The 13,075-nt window shown below is 51.4% G+C and overlaps 1 protein-coding gene across 11 annotated transcripts in view; it reads right to left on the minus strand.

The window, feature by feature from the left end:
• SHANK3 (SH3 and multiple ankyrin repeat domains 3) overlaps positions 1-13,075 on the minus strand; it is a 401,813-nt gene that overhangs the window by 121,201 nt on the left and 267,537 nt on the right. For all 11 annotated transcript variants that reach the window (XM_075081824.1, XM_075081828.1, XM_075081835.1 and 8 more), the window contains one exon: positions 7,875-7,950. In XM_075081824.1, the coding sequence (XP_074937925.1) occupies positions 7,875-7,950 (76 nt within the window). The remainder of the gene's footprint in view (positions 1-7,874; positions 7,951-13,075) is intronic.

Genomic DNA, 13,075 nt, shown 5'->3' on the forward strand with positions numbered 1-13,075 from the left:
TGCAAGGCCATTAGCTAGGTCTCTTCCACGTGCCTTGCTGAGCCCTGCCTGTAACACGGCTTCTCTCCGGGCTTGGTAATTAGTCACAACTAGACAGAACAACAGAAAAAGCCGATGCAATTTCCAACTCCCTGCCTGCTGCTCGCCTCCTAGACAATAACTTGCAGGAGCAGAAATCAGGGAGGGTTCCGCCCGCTCAGCACACTTTAATACAGGTCCTAAACCAACAGTGCACTGGGACTGATGAGGCAAGAACAGCCAATAAACAAGCTGCAGAATGGAAAAGGCTGAAGGAAGTTGTCTCGGCCACCCACAGCCACGAAGTAGCTTGAGGAAACCCAGAGCAACTCCTTTTACATGGTCCTGCCTGGAAAATGGGAACCAGCTCTGCTCGTACGTGCCCACCGCCTGCACGACCCCGGCCTCCCCGAGGCACGCACAGCCTTAGGAAACCAGTGTGCAGAGGAGATGCTCAGGGGATGGGCGATCCCAGTGCCAGACATAGGCAAAGATGCCAGAATCGACAGGGAACTATGAGCTATGATCACACTGCCAAGAGGGGTGATCCTCAACAGGACATAGAGAAGAGACCAACCTGCATCTGTGTGGGGCAAACACAGGTACAGCTCTTTTGCATGACGGGCAAAAGGAGAAATAGCAAGTTACTGGGGCAGTCCCAACAATTCCTAGGTGATTTTACCAATCACTTATATTACTGATTTGCTCACTCACTCCACATGAGTAGATGGGGCTAAAGTGTACAAGGGGAGGCTGAGTGCGCTGGGTTTCCTCAGCTTGGAGAAGAGGTGGTGGACACCTCCCTGCTCCCTGCGACTACCTGATGGGAGGCTGCACAGAGCGAGGACGAGAATTCTGGAGACGCGCAGGGATGGGACAAGAGGCAATGCACAAACTGAAGCACAAGGAGTTATAAAGAGATCTACAGAAAACTTCTTCACCCTGGAGACAAAGACCAGGACGTGGGCCCTAGGGGCTGTGGGACCTCCAGCCCTGGAGACGTGCAAAGCAACCTCATCTGGCTGTCCCTGCTCTGAGAAACCAGTTGTACTAGAAACCCCCAGACATCCCTTCCGACCTAAATTATTCTCTAATTCTCTGTGGACATATTTGGCCAGTCACAGCATCCCAGGGCACAGAAATGTCTGCTTAGAGACTTCTCCATGCTTCTCCTCTCTTCTAAGGAGAGGCCCATCCAGATGGCTTGTGAATACTCACGGTTATAATCTCTCCCCCTGGTTAACTAATCCCCGTGATTGAACAACAACAACAAAACCCTAAATTGTCTGTTGCTCCCAATTCTTTTCCTTCCCAGCTGTGCCACGTAGAATGTGGGCTCTTAATTTTATAGAGTTAATTTCAAATCACTTTAATCTCTTTCCTTAACATCGTTCATCAGAGAAGTCAATTCCCCTTGTGATTACCTCTTTCTGATAAGAACAAGATCAGACTTCTCTTCCTGTCTGCCTTATTCCTATTTCAGAGCAGATTAGGTTTGCTGAGCCCTGTCCTGCGCTCCTCATCCTCAGAGGTCTGGGGAAGGCTCTCATTGCCCTCTGGTGACCTTGGGCGCACCCCAGCACACCTTGACTCCAGAGCAGCCCTGTGCTTTCTCCTTTCTTTACCTACAGGTATGCTTCCAAGTGATATCAGTGAGAGGCGAGGAACCTGTCCCAGAACGGCCTCTCACTGCCGCCAAAGCAGACCTCACCCCTACTGTCCGTTACCAGCGAGGTGCTACCGAAGTTACAGCATTGCCTCCCCAGAGGCTGACTCCACAAAAGGAAATATTTTTATTCAGTACACGGCCTCGTGCATTCTCACCTGTACCCTCCCCCCACATAGTCGTAGCTTTCTTCTCACCCTGTAAAGCCAAAAAGAGTAAATTATAAACCCTTCCCAAATCCGCACTTCAGCTGTGTGAGTGCTGTTCCCTGCTCTACTGCACAGGGCATCCATTCAAATGTGCAACTATTTCAAAGGCTTTTCCTGAAATCTAAAGTCACTTGTGTGTAATTTTCTCAAGCACTTTTAAGTTGTTCCTCAAACATTGTCATTATGTTAATCTTCTCCCACATTTGAGACCTCCAGTGAAGTCAGAGATGATGGGATAAGCACTCTCCTGCAAATCATGTTAATCGATCTGCTGCAGTGATCTTACAGCACCTTGGTTCTTAATTTCTGCTCTCAAGGAATCCATTGGCCCAAATGTTCTATATTTTAAGAAATGGGAAAAATCCATTTTTTTAATCCTGTCTATTAAGGTGAGCCTAAACCCACCATGTGAATCCTCATCTTGCACTCCTGACCGCCACGCCATGTCCACAAGCTGCCCGCTATCGAGTCCAAACCCCGCTTCCACCCCGTAATGCTGACAAAACGCACCCTCGCGCCCCCGACCGCTCCGCTGCCCTGAGCTCAGTCCCACGCTGCATGCCCGGCCACCGACGCCACCTCCGTGCTTTAGCAATAGCCACGTTTCGCACTCCAGCGAACAGAGCAGAGACGCTTCCGCTGAAACGGTGCTTCTGCAGCTGCCGGGTGCCTCTGTCGTGGGATGACTTCTGCTGGTCGGACGGCCGACGGCTCCAGCGGCGCTGCTCACATCACCCGCCCCTGCGGACAGGGCGGTGGGTGCCGCGCAGGCCCTGGAAAGGCCGGCACGTGGTCTCAAGGAAGGTAACAAAGGCGGCCACTTGGTTTACCTTGCAGCGGGTTTCCCTAGCTGAACCGTGAGGCTATGTTCACTTTTGCCCTCACAGCGACCTCTGATTGAGTGATGAGCATATACATATATATGCTTTAAGAAACTTCTTGCTCATTTGCTGTCACCACACTGTAAGTACTTTGATACACCATGAGCAGAAGACACAGGTACCCCACTGTCCAGCACCACCACCGTCTTGCCGTCTCCACCAAAGCCAACCCTAGCTCCTTCTCCATTTCAGGAGAGAGTGAAAGCACACGAGTTGTATGTCATTGAGCAAATTAACGGAATAATGATCCATTAAATGCTATTAAATACAAAGACATCGCCTCTGGCTCAGGAATTCTCTGAACAGAAAATTGCTGCAGGCAGGAATAATATTTTGGGTTGCTTATTGTGTTCTCATAACTGCACAACGCACCTGCCGTTGGCCACCGTGCAACACAATATGGGCCTGGAGGACCTGTAGCGTGCTTCAGAGCGGCCGTCCTCCTGCTTTTATGTTCTAAGACTACGCACCATACTATGGGGATGCAGCTCAAATCTTCCAGTCTTTTCCAAACCCACCCAAAATCTGCCGAAACACCAAGTTTTCACAGCCAGCGTCCGTCAGCATCGTTACTGTGACCCCAGCAGATCCCACACTTTAGCAGGGCAGCCAGTTAACCAGTAATTCGCATGCATCAGCTGCCCAGGAATGCCAAGACTGACGGGACTATGATCTACAAGAAGCCATAGATGATTGGGTCCAGAAGAGGCTTACATCCTCTTGGCACGCAGCCCTGGGGGACTTTAGGGTGGAAAGATGGGGTCCTCCCCTTGGCTGGGGGTGCAGCTGAAGGCATGTGTGAACACACAACCTCCTCCCCCTCCTCTGCTGGTCGGTTCTGGGGAAATGGGGCTGCTGCGAGCAAAACTGCCCACACGAGAACAATCCATGCGCCTTTCTCTAAGTATGATTTTTGTTTTGCCTTTCATGGAAAATAAACTGGCCTGAAGGAAAGGGTCTGAAGAAAGGGCCAGAGTCGGCAAGGGATTCTGGGAGCATGCATCACATAAGGTGCAATTCTGGAAATAACTATCCAAACAGCAGGTTTACTCCTGTGGAGATGTAGCTCTACAACAGGACTTAAAAGCTGCATCCGTCTACATCTGTTGGCTGGGAAACTCGCACAACTGTTGAGGTTGGAAGGGGACTCTTGAGATTATCTAGTCCAACCTCCTCGCTCAAGCAGCGTACCCAGGATCACGGCCAGTCAGGTTTCTAATATCTCCACAGTTGGAGGCTCCCCAGGTGCAGGACTCTGCATTTCCCTTGGTTGAACCTCATGAGGTTCTCTCGGCCCAGCTCTGCAGCCTGCCCAGGTCCCTCTGGAGAGCAGCACATCACATCCACCTGGTGTATCAGCCGCTCCTCCCAGTCTTGCACTGGCTGTGAACTTGCTGAGGGTGCGCTCCGCCCCAGTGTCCAGGTCGCCAATGAAGATGTCGAACCGTACTGGCCCCAGTGTTGACCCCTGGGGCACTCCACTGATGACTGGCCTTCAACTGGACTTTGTGCCACTGATCACAGCCCTCTGGACCCGGTCATTCAGACAGTTTTCAATCGACCTCACTCCCACTTATGTAACCATACTTTGTCAGTTCGTCTAGGAGGGCCTTCCATGAGGAAGTGTCAAAAGCCTTACCGAAGCCAAGACAAACAACATCCCCTGCTCTCCCCTTGCCCATAAAGATGGTCACCTCACTCTACAAGGCTGTCAGCTTGGTTAAGCAGGATTTCCCCTTCACAAATCCAGCCTGGCTACTCCCAGTCACCACCTGGTCCTTCACCTGTTTGGAAGTGGTCTCCAGGGTTAGTTGCTCCATCACCTTCCCAGGGCTCAAGGTGGGACTGACCAGCCTGAACTTCCCCACACTCTCCTCCTTGCCCTTCTTCAAGACAGGAGTGGCACTGGCTTTCTTCCAGTCAGCAGGAACCTCTCCTGACCACCACAACCTTTCAAAGATGATCAAGAGCGGGCTGGCAAAGCCACCAGCCAGCTCCCTCAGCACTCAGCGGTGCATCTCATCAGGCCCCATGGAGTCGCGGATGTCCCATTCGTTCAACGTTCCCCAACCCGATCCTCCTCTACCCGGGGCAAATCCTCCTTGCTCCACACTTTCCCTCCGGTCTGCGGGGCCAGGGATTGCTGGAGGCTGGTCTTACCAAGAAGGCATTTAGTATCTCAGCCTTCTCCTTGTGCTCTGTCATTAGGGTCCCTGCCCCATTCAGCAGTGGACCCACACTTTCTCTAGTCTTCCCTTTGCTGCTGCTGTCACCTGCAGAATCCTTTCCCACTTCCCTTAACATCTCTCGCCAGATTCAACTCCACGTGGGCTTTGGCTTTCCTAGCCCCATCCCTGCAGGACTGGGCAGTGTCTCTATATGCCTCCCAGGTCACCTCTCCCTGCTTCCATCCCTTGTACACTTCCTTCTTGTGTCCGCGTTTAGCGAGGCGCTCCCTGCGCATCCCTGCAGGCTGCCTGCTGCCCCTGCCTAATTACCTGCTTCTCGGGATGGGCCATTCCTGAGCTTGGAGGAGCTTGTCCTGCAATACCAGCTAGCTCTCTCGGTCACTTATCATCTCCAGGATGGGATCCCATCCAGATCTCTGATGAGGCTAAAGTCTGCTCTCAAGACATTCAGGCCAGATGCCCGGGCTTCCTCCACTATAGAGTGAGGAGTTCAGAGGCCAGGGTTAGGACCGCTGCTGGCCCAGAGCCACTTCAGCAGCCACAGAAGATATCGAGGAGACCGTGCCTTGCTCCCTGTAAAAGTCTGGGAAACCTCGCTTTGGGCTTCAGAGAAAAGCCCACCTCACCCGCAGCTCACGGCAACCGTCCGGGTCAGGCCGTCCGTCCTCCAGACTTCCCAGGAACAGCTGATAATGGGAACAGGAGGGAAGAGCAGAGTGGGAACACAGCAGTGCTTCCCCACCCGAGCTCCCGACCTCTGCCGTCGCATGATAACCGAGTCCCTGAGTCAGAGCTGGTCCCTTCACACTCAGAAGCCTGCAAATGACTTTTCTTCCTCGGGTTCGTCCTGCTGCTTTCTGAACCCCTGCCAGTTTTTAGCCCTCAGCGTGTCACTTCGCAAGGAGTTGCACGGGTTGATTGTACGTTAACAAAGAACCGATGATGAAACAAACTTATTTCATTCGGTACCCCATGTACCGAAGAGACAAAGACCAACTATCTCTGGTTCCCCTTTTCTGTATCACTCATTTATGGACTTACATCAACCCCTTCCCCGCCAGCATCATCTTCTAAGCTTGAGAGTTTCAGTCTATTTAGTCTCTCCTCTTATGGATGATGTTTCACAGTTTTGGGCACCTGTTAGTTTTCTCTGCCAACTTTTCAAGTATTACTTTTTAAGTCTGAAAGACCAGAAGTAGAGGCAGGTTTCAAGATGTGAGTATATTACAGATTTATATCAAGATATTAATAATTATGTTTTCCATTTTTTCCTAACAACTCCAAAAATTCAGTATTTTTTTTCAGGTTTTGACAGGAATCAAGCAAGGTATGCCCCTAATCTTGCTCCTGAGCAGAAGTCAGTCCAACACCTTCCCTGAATATGAAATACTACTACTGGGTTTTTCCCCCATATGCATTACTTTTTGTTTGTCGGTGTCGGTGTTCAGCTGCTGTTTGACCATCCAGTCCAGTGTCACCAGTGACCCTCCTTCATAACTGCTTTAGCTGTATTTTCTGACCTTTTGTCTGTTTCTTTGAATACCTCATTGCTAAAGATGTTGTCACTGTGATGTCACAGTGATGTCAGATCTTTATTCCTAAGCAATTTTATGAAGAGCTGAAAAATCTTTAATGGACAAGAGTACCTCACAGCGTTTCTTCTGGTGTGTGTTAACTTGCATGTGCCAAAATAAATTTATTTTATTTTCACACTGGTGATCAACCCAGGCTGAAGCAATCCTGTCCACCTACTCTTCCTTGGCGTAAGGAATGCAATTCTGACTCATCTGCAAATTTTGACCTATTTCCTGCCCTTTAAGACCAAGAGCCCAGCACAGACCTTCTGGGGGTTCCCTGTCGCATTCGACCATGGTGGAAACAGTCTGTTTTCCTTTACTGTTTTCAGAGTCATAGCAGCATTTTTCTCTTTTGCCCCATCACCAGTTAAGAATATAAACAGCCCTGAAGAAGCACACCACAGGATTTTTGAAAAACAAAATAAGTCATACACATAACTTTTGAGTAGAAAGTGCTCAGACCCACAGAGACAGATTTGGGATAAGCAGCTCAGTAAACCAGGACACATTCACTGCTTTGTTGGAAGCTCCAAGACTTCAGGATAACTTAATTTTGGTATGATGAATTCCCACAATTTGCCCCTGTCACATCACAAGCAATAATGCCCATCCAATTACTTTAATGACCGATAGTTTTTAAGAGCATGAAAGCCTGGCTGCAAACAGAGACTGTATTCCACAGAGCAACCCTACATTTACCCCTCAAACACAGAAACCCAGTGCCAAAAGCGCATCCCTGAACCCGACCAGCAGACCCATTCCTACAGCCCGGCCTCCCACAGACGCATTCACCAGCTGCATCCCCTCGAGACCAAGCACAAACCAGCTGCTTTCACGGTTGATTCCCTGTCGAGTTTGAGCACCGTCCTGGGGGTCAGCCCCCATGCCAAGGCGAGCACGCTCAACCGCCACATGCCAAGACAGCGCTGGTGAACACCCCTGCAGCCCAGGCACCCCGTACTGCCGATGGGCTGGAGTGACCGTCACCCCCTGCACAACCGCGTCCTCCTCTTCTCCCCTCCGGAGCACGGCTATAACTCTGCATCTGCATCCAACGCGTCCTCTTCAGTTCCCGGAACACACCAAAAATTCTCCAGAGCATTTGCTCCTCAACTGAGACATGAGCCAGACGGCCCTGCAGCTTCAACATTTTATTCAACTGAGCCTTATCTAGGACTTAATATTTAGGCTAGAACTGAATTGACCAAAACAACCAGAAAAGTTTTCTTCCCCTGAAATTAAAACAGCATATACTGCTCTGTCAGGAAAAGGAGACACTTTTCCCATGGAAATGAATCTGCTCGTAATCACAAAGCAAAGGTGCAGACGCTTACCTGTGAGAGGTGAAATTGTCGTAAGAGCCCACGGTATAATGTCGGAAGAGACGCTTTGTTCTGTCTTCTCTGGTTTCTACAAGAAAAAAGACACATCACAAAGCTGAGAGTTAAATGAGCACTTCCCTGTTGCCTCTGCTTCCCCTACACGTACGCAGAGTAAATCCCGCTTTCATGCTAGCATTTATTAATAAACAAGTAATGATCCGTGCGCAGACACGTGCCAGTGTGATCAGTCCCATGCACGCTGTGTACAGCCGCATATGCACACAAACAGCTTCCATGAACGTAAGATCTCTTCCCTACAACTTCTAAACCACGTCAGGTCGTCAGATTTCACCAAGACTCCAAAGCAGAGCTACAGAGGAGAATCAGCGCCGGTAAGGCAAACACACACTCCAAGTCCCAGGGCAGCAGCCAGATTCCCTCCCCTGGTTCTGTCTGGCCACATCTCTCCTGCACATCTCAAGGCAGAGGGATGCAGTTCCCACAGAAGAGATGGTAATAGTCCTGGTTAGCCTTCCGTCTCACCTGGCGGTCACCGAGCCCTCCGGGGGCACAGGAGTTACAAGGAACCACCCCCCAACAGCGCTTTGGCCAAAGTCAGGGCAGGAGGCTTTTCAGGATGTACTTGTTGGACCAAATCTCCCCTTCAGGGTGTAACAACTCAGGAGCGTGACAGAGCCAGAGAACCTGCCAGCCTGATCTGTGAAGCTGACAACAAGAGAGACGCCAGGGCCTCCAGGCTGCTGGATGCTGAAAGAAGGCAGCCTGGCTCACGCTAAGTGGACAGGGATGCCGCTGCAGACATCTGAAATATGGTCTGCAGCTAACGGGGACAGGGAGATGGAAAAGAATTTAAGCTACCATTCTCCTAACACAGAAGGAATTTGCATCACGCTACCAAAACGTTATGCCGAACCAGCTCATCCACGGCTACAGAAGGGTGATGGGACCCCAAACTATCAGGTAACTCCGCTCCTCTACTTTGTCACCACTTTCTTGTGAAGCCCTCGGTGCTGCTCACTGCACTGCTGGCTACAGCACCAGGTAAGCTGTTGGTCTGGTTTGAATTCAGCAGGTCTTTAAGCATGCCAACTAGGGCAGTCAGACAGAAGGAGTGAATAAGAGAGGAAATAAAGAGCAAAGTATAGATAAGACTCACCTTTCTTCTTCAGTAGGGACACAAACCATTGGCACCCAAAGTAACAACACAAAATAAACATTTATTTTTACCTGCATTGGAATTCAGAATGGCAACAGCCTGTGGGAAGGGGACGCAAAAGCAGAGGGGCAGTTTTTACTGTTATTGCAGCACTGTCGATCCAACGCACTTTGTTTTAACCTCAGGACAGGATGCACTTGCAAACCTTTCATCCTGGTCTCGGGATCACATGAAACCATCACTGCTGGCAGAGGAAAATGCTGCCGCAGCAGCCACAAACCCAGCTTCCCACCCTGGGGACAGACGACAGCCCTTGCGGCAGCGGCAGCAGCCGTGTCGCCCCAACACGCTGTGTCCTGCCTCCCCCGCGTGCAGGCTGGCACTGGCTGCCCTCCGCTGCCGGACACCGCTTCCAGAGACTCGGCCGTAGCCGAGGGGCTCCTGCGTGGAGTACGAGATACGCCCTTGAGCCCAGCGTCCCGCTCCCGGGGAGCCTCTCCTCAGCACACACCCCCATTCCATCGCAAAACGCGCTTACGGTTAGCTGGGCTGAAAGAACAATTAACTCTACTAAAGTGTAGAAATAAAATCACCAAATACAGTACTTGGTTATGCTATTGAAAATACAGCTTCGCCTTTTTTCCCCCGATTCTTGTTTTTTGGTTCCTCTTGCATGTTTGGTTCTTTTGGTTTGTGGTTTGTTTTTCGGTGTTCGTTTTTTTTTTTTAGCTTTTTCCTTTCTTTCTCAGAGGAGCTGAAGAACAGCCCTAGCGCCCTGGCACTTGGTCCCCCCAGAGTAACACCCCACGCCACATGGTTCTGGCTCTCCTTCCTGCCACGTCAGCCTCCCACGGCAGCGGTCTCCAAAGTGGGGCGCGCAAGACAATCCACGGGGGCGCGGGAAGAAAACATTTTTTGTACCATTAATAAAATTTTAAAATAATTTTGAAATGGTGTTTATTCTATCTTTATGTCGCTGTTTTTTAGTTTCTATCTTTGCACGCGCTTTACATTGCACATTAGCAGAGGAATGCAGGTATATAACTCATAAGTAAATACATGTGTACTGCGGGTGCGTGGTCAAAATGCTTTTTTACCGAGGGGCACATGACCAGAATGGTGAGTCCCCACGGCATGGGACATGCAGCATCCCCGACATTAACGCAGGTGCGCTGGCAATCCCCCCCACCCCACAAGTAAGTGCAGAGCAACCCCCCAGCAAGCCCGCGCAGGCAGTGAGGACGAGGATGCCGCGCTAGGTGAGGTGCAGCCCGGCCCTCGCGGTGCCACAGCTTGGGAGCATTTAGGGGCTGTCACCGTGCAGGGAGCAGCCCCTGGTGATCCAACGTGCTATTCCAGCCTCGCCGCTGAGCATCACCTAATGTGTTTACCTAGTCCGGAGGGAGATTTCTTGAAGCCTGATGATACATGGGGGACTGATGGCTCCCTGTGAATCTTCCGACTATGTGGTCGTCTACCGAGCCCCATCCCTGCGGTCCTGGGAAAAACTGTCTCAAAGAACCAAGGAATTAATCTTACTGGCAAAAAGACAGACTACACCAAGAAATGGAAATGTTAAGGACTGATCAGCACAGCCACACACTGCTGAGAGTTAAGGGAGATAACCCTTTTGCCTGGATCATCTGAGGCAGCCTCCCACCTTGCTCCCCATCCTCCGTGGAGGCAGAGCGGTCTCAGCTCCGAGCCGGGCGGGGATACCAGACTCTACCCCCGGCAGCACAACCAAAGCACGCTGCAGCCATAAGGAGAGGGAGGCACCACAGATGCACCTGCATCGCTCACCATCTCCTTCCCCGCTGCTGCGGGAGCGCCCAGGCGACGGCAGCAGGGAGCAACCTCCCACTCCGGTTTCGCCTGCACGCCACGCGCGCAGCTGGGATGCCGCAATGCTTTCCGCTGAGGAGCGAGGCAAGACAGCAGAGGCCTAAAATATACCTAAAACATCAGGACAAGCCTTGTATGTTGAGCCTGTGAACAAGCTGGCTCCCGCAACTCTTTGCAACTTGACACAGCTGTACAAAAAATGGGAGGGGGAAGGAAGGAGGGCTCCCACGGAGGCGCTGGCGCGGCATAGCCCAAACAGGTCACGACAGTGATGGTAAGAACATCCACCCCCTCCACCTCATGGCACGCAAAGACACTCTTCAGTGAGAGACATCCACAGCCCCCTTGGACCCCTGCAAGGGAGGGAGTGCGCTACTGCTGCGGTACAGCAAACCCCGTTCAGACGGGCACCCCTCCTCCTGCCTTCAGGAAGCCCCCTTCCCCCAGCCCCACGCGCCTCTGCCTCAGTCGCTTCTCCTCCCCTTTCTCCACCCCACTCTGCCTCCTCCTCTTCATCCCCTGCCTCTCCACGCTTGTACGGACACGTGTACTCATCTGCAAACACCTCTATTGATCCCATTCCAGATAAAAGTACGGTGATTTGGTGACGGCAGCTGGATTTATGGGCTGTCTGCAGCCCAAAGGCTCGTTCTCTTCCTGACTCCTAAATATAGCTGCTGCCGAGCGCGTGTTTAATGGAGCCGTCATGGAGGCACCAGGGAGCGAGGCTGATGGATGGAGAGGGGCGAATCACTTGGAGATAGGTGAGGAGAGGGAGGCTCTATATTTAGAGAAGAGGGAGCAAGAGGACACGAGGGCAGCCCGGTGGGACGGGCTGTGCCCACGGGGTGGCGGGGGCTCAGCCAGAGGCACGGAGCAGCACAGGCAGCCCGCAAAGGACAGGCACAAGCAGGGAGACAGGAACAGGGACCACAGAACGCTGGAAACCAGAAGGAGCATGCAGACGGGCATAGGCTGTGCTCAAGCTGCTCTGCACGCTGCCTGTAAAGCGCTTTTCTAAACTTTTTACGCCATTTTTCCTACGTAAGTCTGCCTAACACATTAGATAAAAATACAGGAATATTAACATCCCATGGCTGACCAAGAACAGTCTGGACATGCCAGAGGAAAGGTCCCAGGAGAGAAGGAGCTGTCACGCAAACTCACCGGGCAGAGAGCCCTTTAGGCCAGGGTGGCCTGACAAGAAGCTTGGGTGCCATTCCCATGCACCCTCCAGCACCTGGATTGTCCCCATCATCTCTGCTCTCCGGCACCAACATTGCGTTGCAAACGGAAAAAAATAACTCTTTTGGAATGTGAAAATACGCCTTTTTGTTTCTACAGAATGTTGGAATTGGATTTCTAACTACTTTTTAGAATTTAATTTAATTCCGTTTAATCTTATTAAATGCAAGATTTATGCACCTCTAATTATTGGCAGCAATTTCTCTTTCATCATCTATTTTTGACCAACTGCTCCTGCATCGCAACAAGCACCTTCACAGCGGGCATCCTCAGAGGTGAACAGGCAGAGGTACCCCGCGCCGGTCAAAGGACCGGACCTTGCATCCAACGTGCCCCAACAAGCACCCTCCCCGACGGTCGCCGGCCGCACGGCCTGTGGGGGCATGCAGCGCAACGCAGATGCCTGCGCTGCAGGGCTGGGTGAAGGATGACAATTCATTTTCTTGGAAACTGATCTCTTTAATCATTTGATGCAGCAGCAGGGATGTTACGGCCATCACCCAAGAGCTCCATCAAACCACCTGAGAGGCCAAGGTCACAGCAAACCACGCAGCCATCAGGCGGATATGGAACTGATGAAGGGAGATACCAGTTAGGCTCTGTGCTAGTCAAGAAAGAGGGTTTAAAATAGATTCTAAGTCGAAATGCCAACTAAAAGCAGTAACATGCAAGCCAGAGGAGATGTGGTCTCGGGAACGGAAAAGGCTGGGTCCATATTTGTGCCTTCTCAAGTACACAGACACTTCTTGTGCCAACACACTCACGGAGGCGGCTCACAGATGCCCTGTCTCAGTTTTGGCGATCCCTTACGGGAGTACTGATTCACTGCTTTTTGAACCGCCTCGTCACCCTGGAAGAGACGCCATATTCAGCTGATTCTCTCAGTGAAGACAAGTGGTGGTGGGTAGTCTCATCCTCCTGCAGCGGCTGGACCACAGTCTGGCTG

The sequence above is a fragment of the Phalacrocorax aristotelis genome, chromosome 1 (genome assembly GCF_949628215.1).
Source record: "Phalacrocorax aristotelis chromosome 1, bGulAri2.1, whole genome shotgun sequence".
Taxonomy (NCBI): domain Eukaryota; kingdom Metazoa; phylum Chordata; class Aves; order Suliformes; family Phalacrocoracidae; genus Phalacrocorax; species Phalacrocorax aristotelis.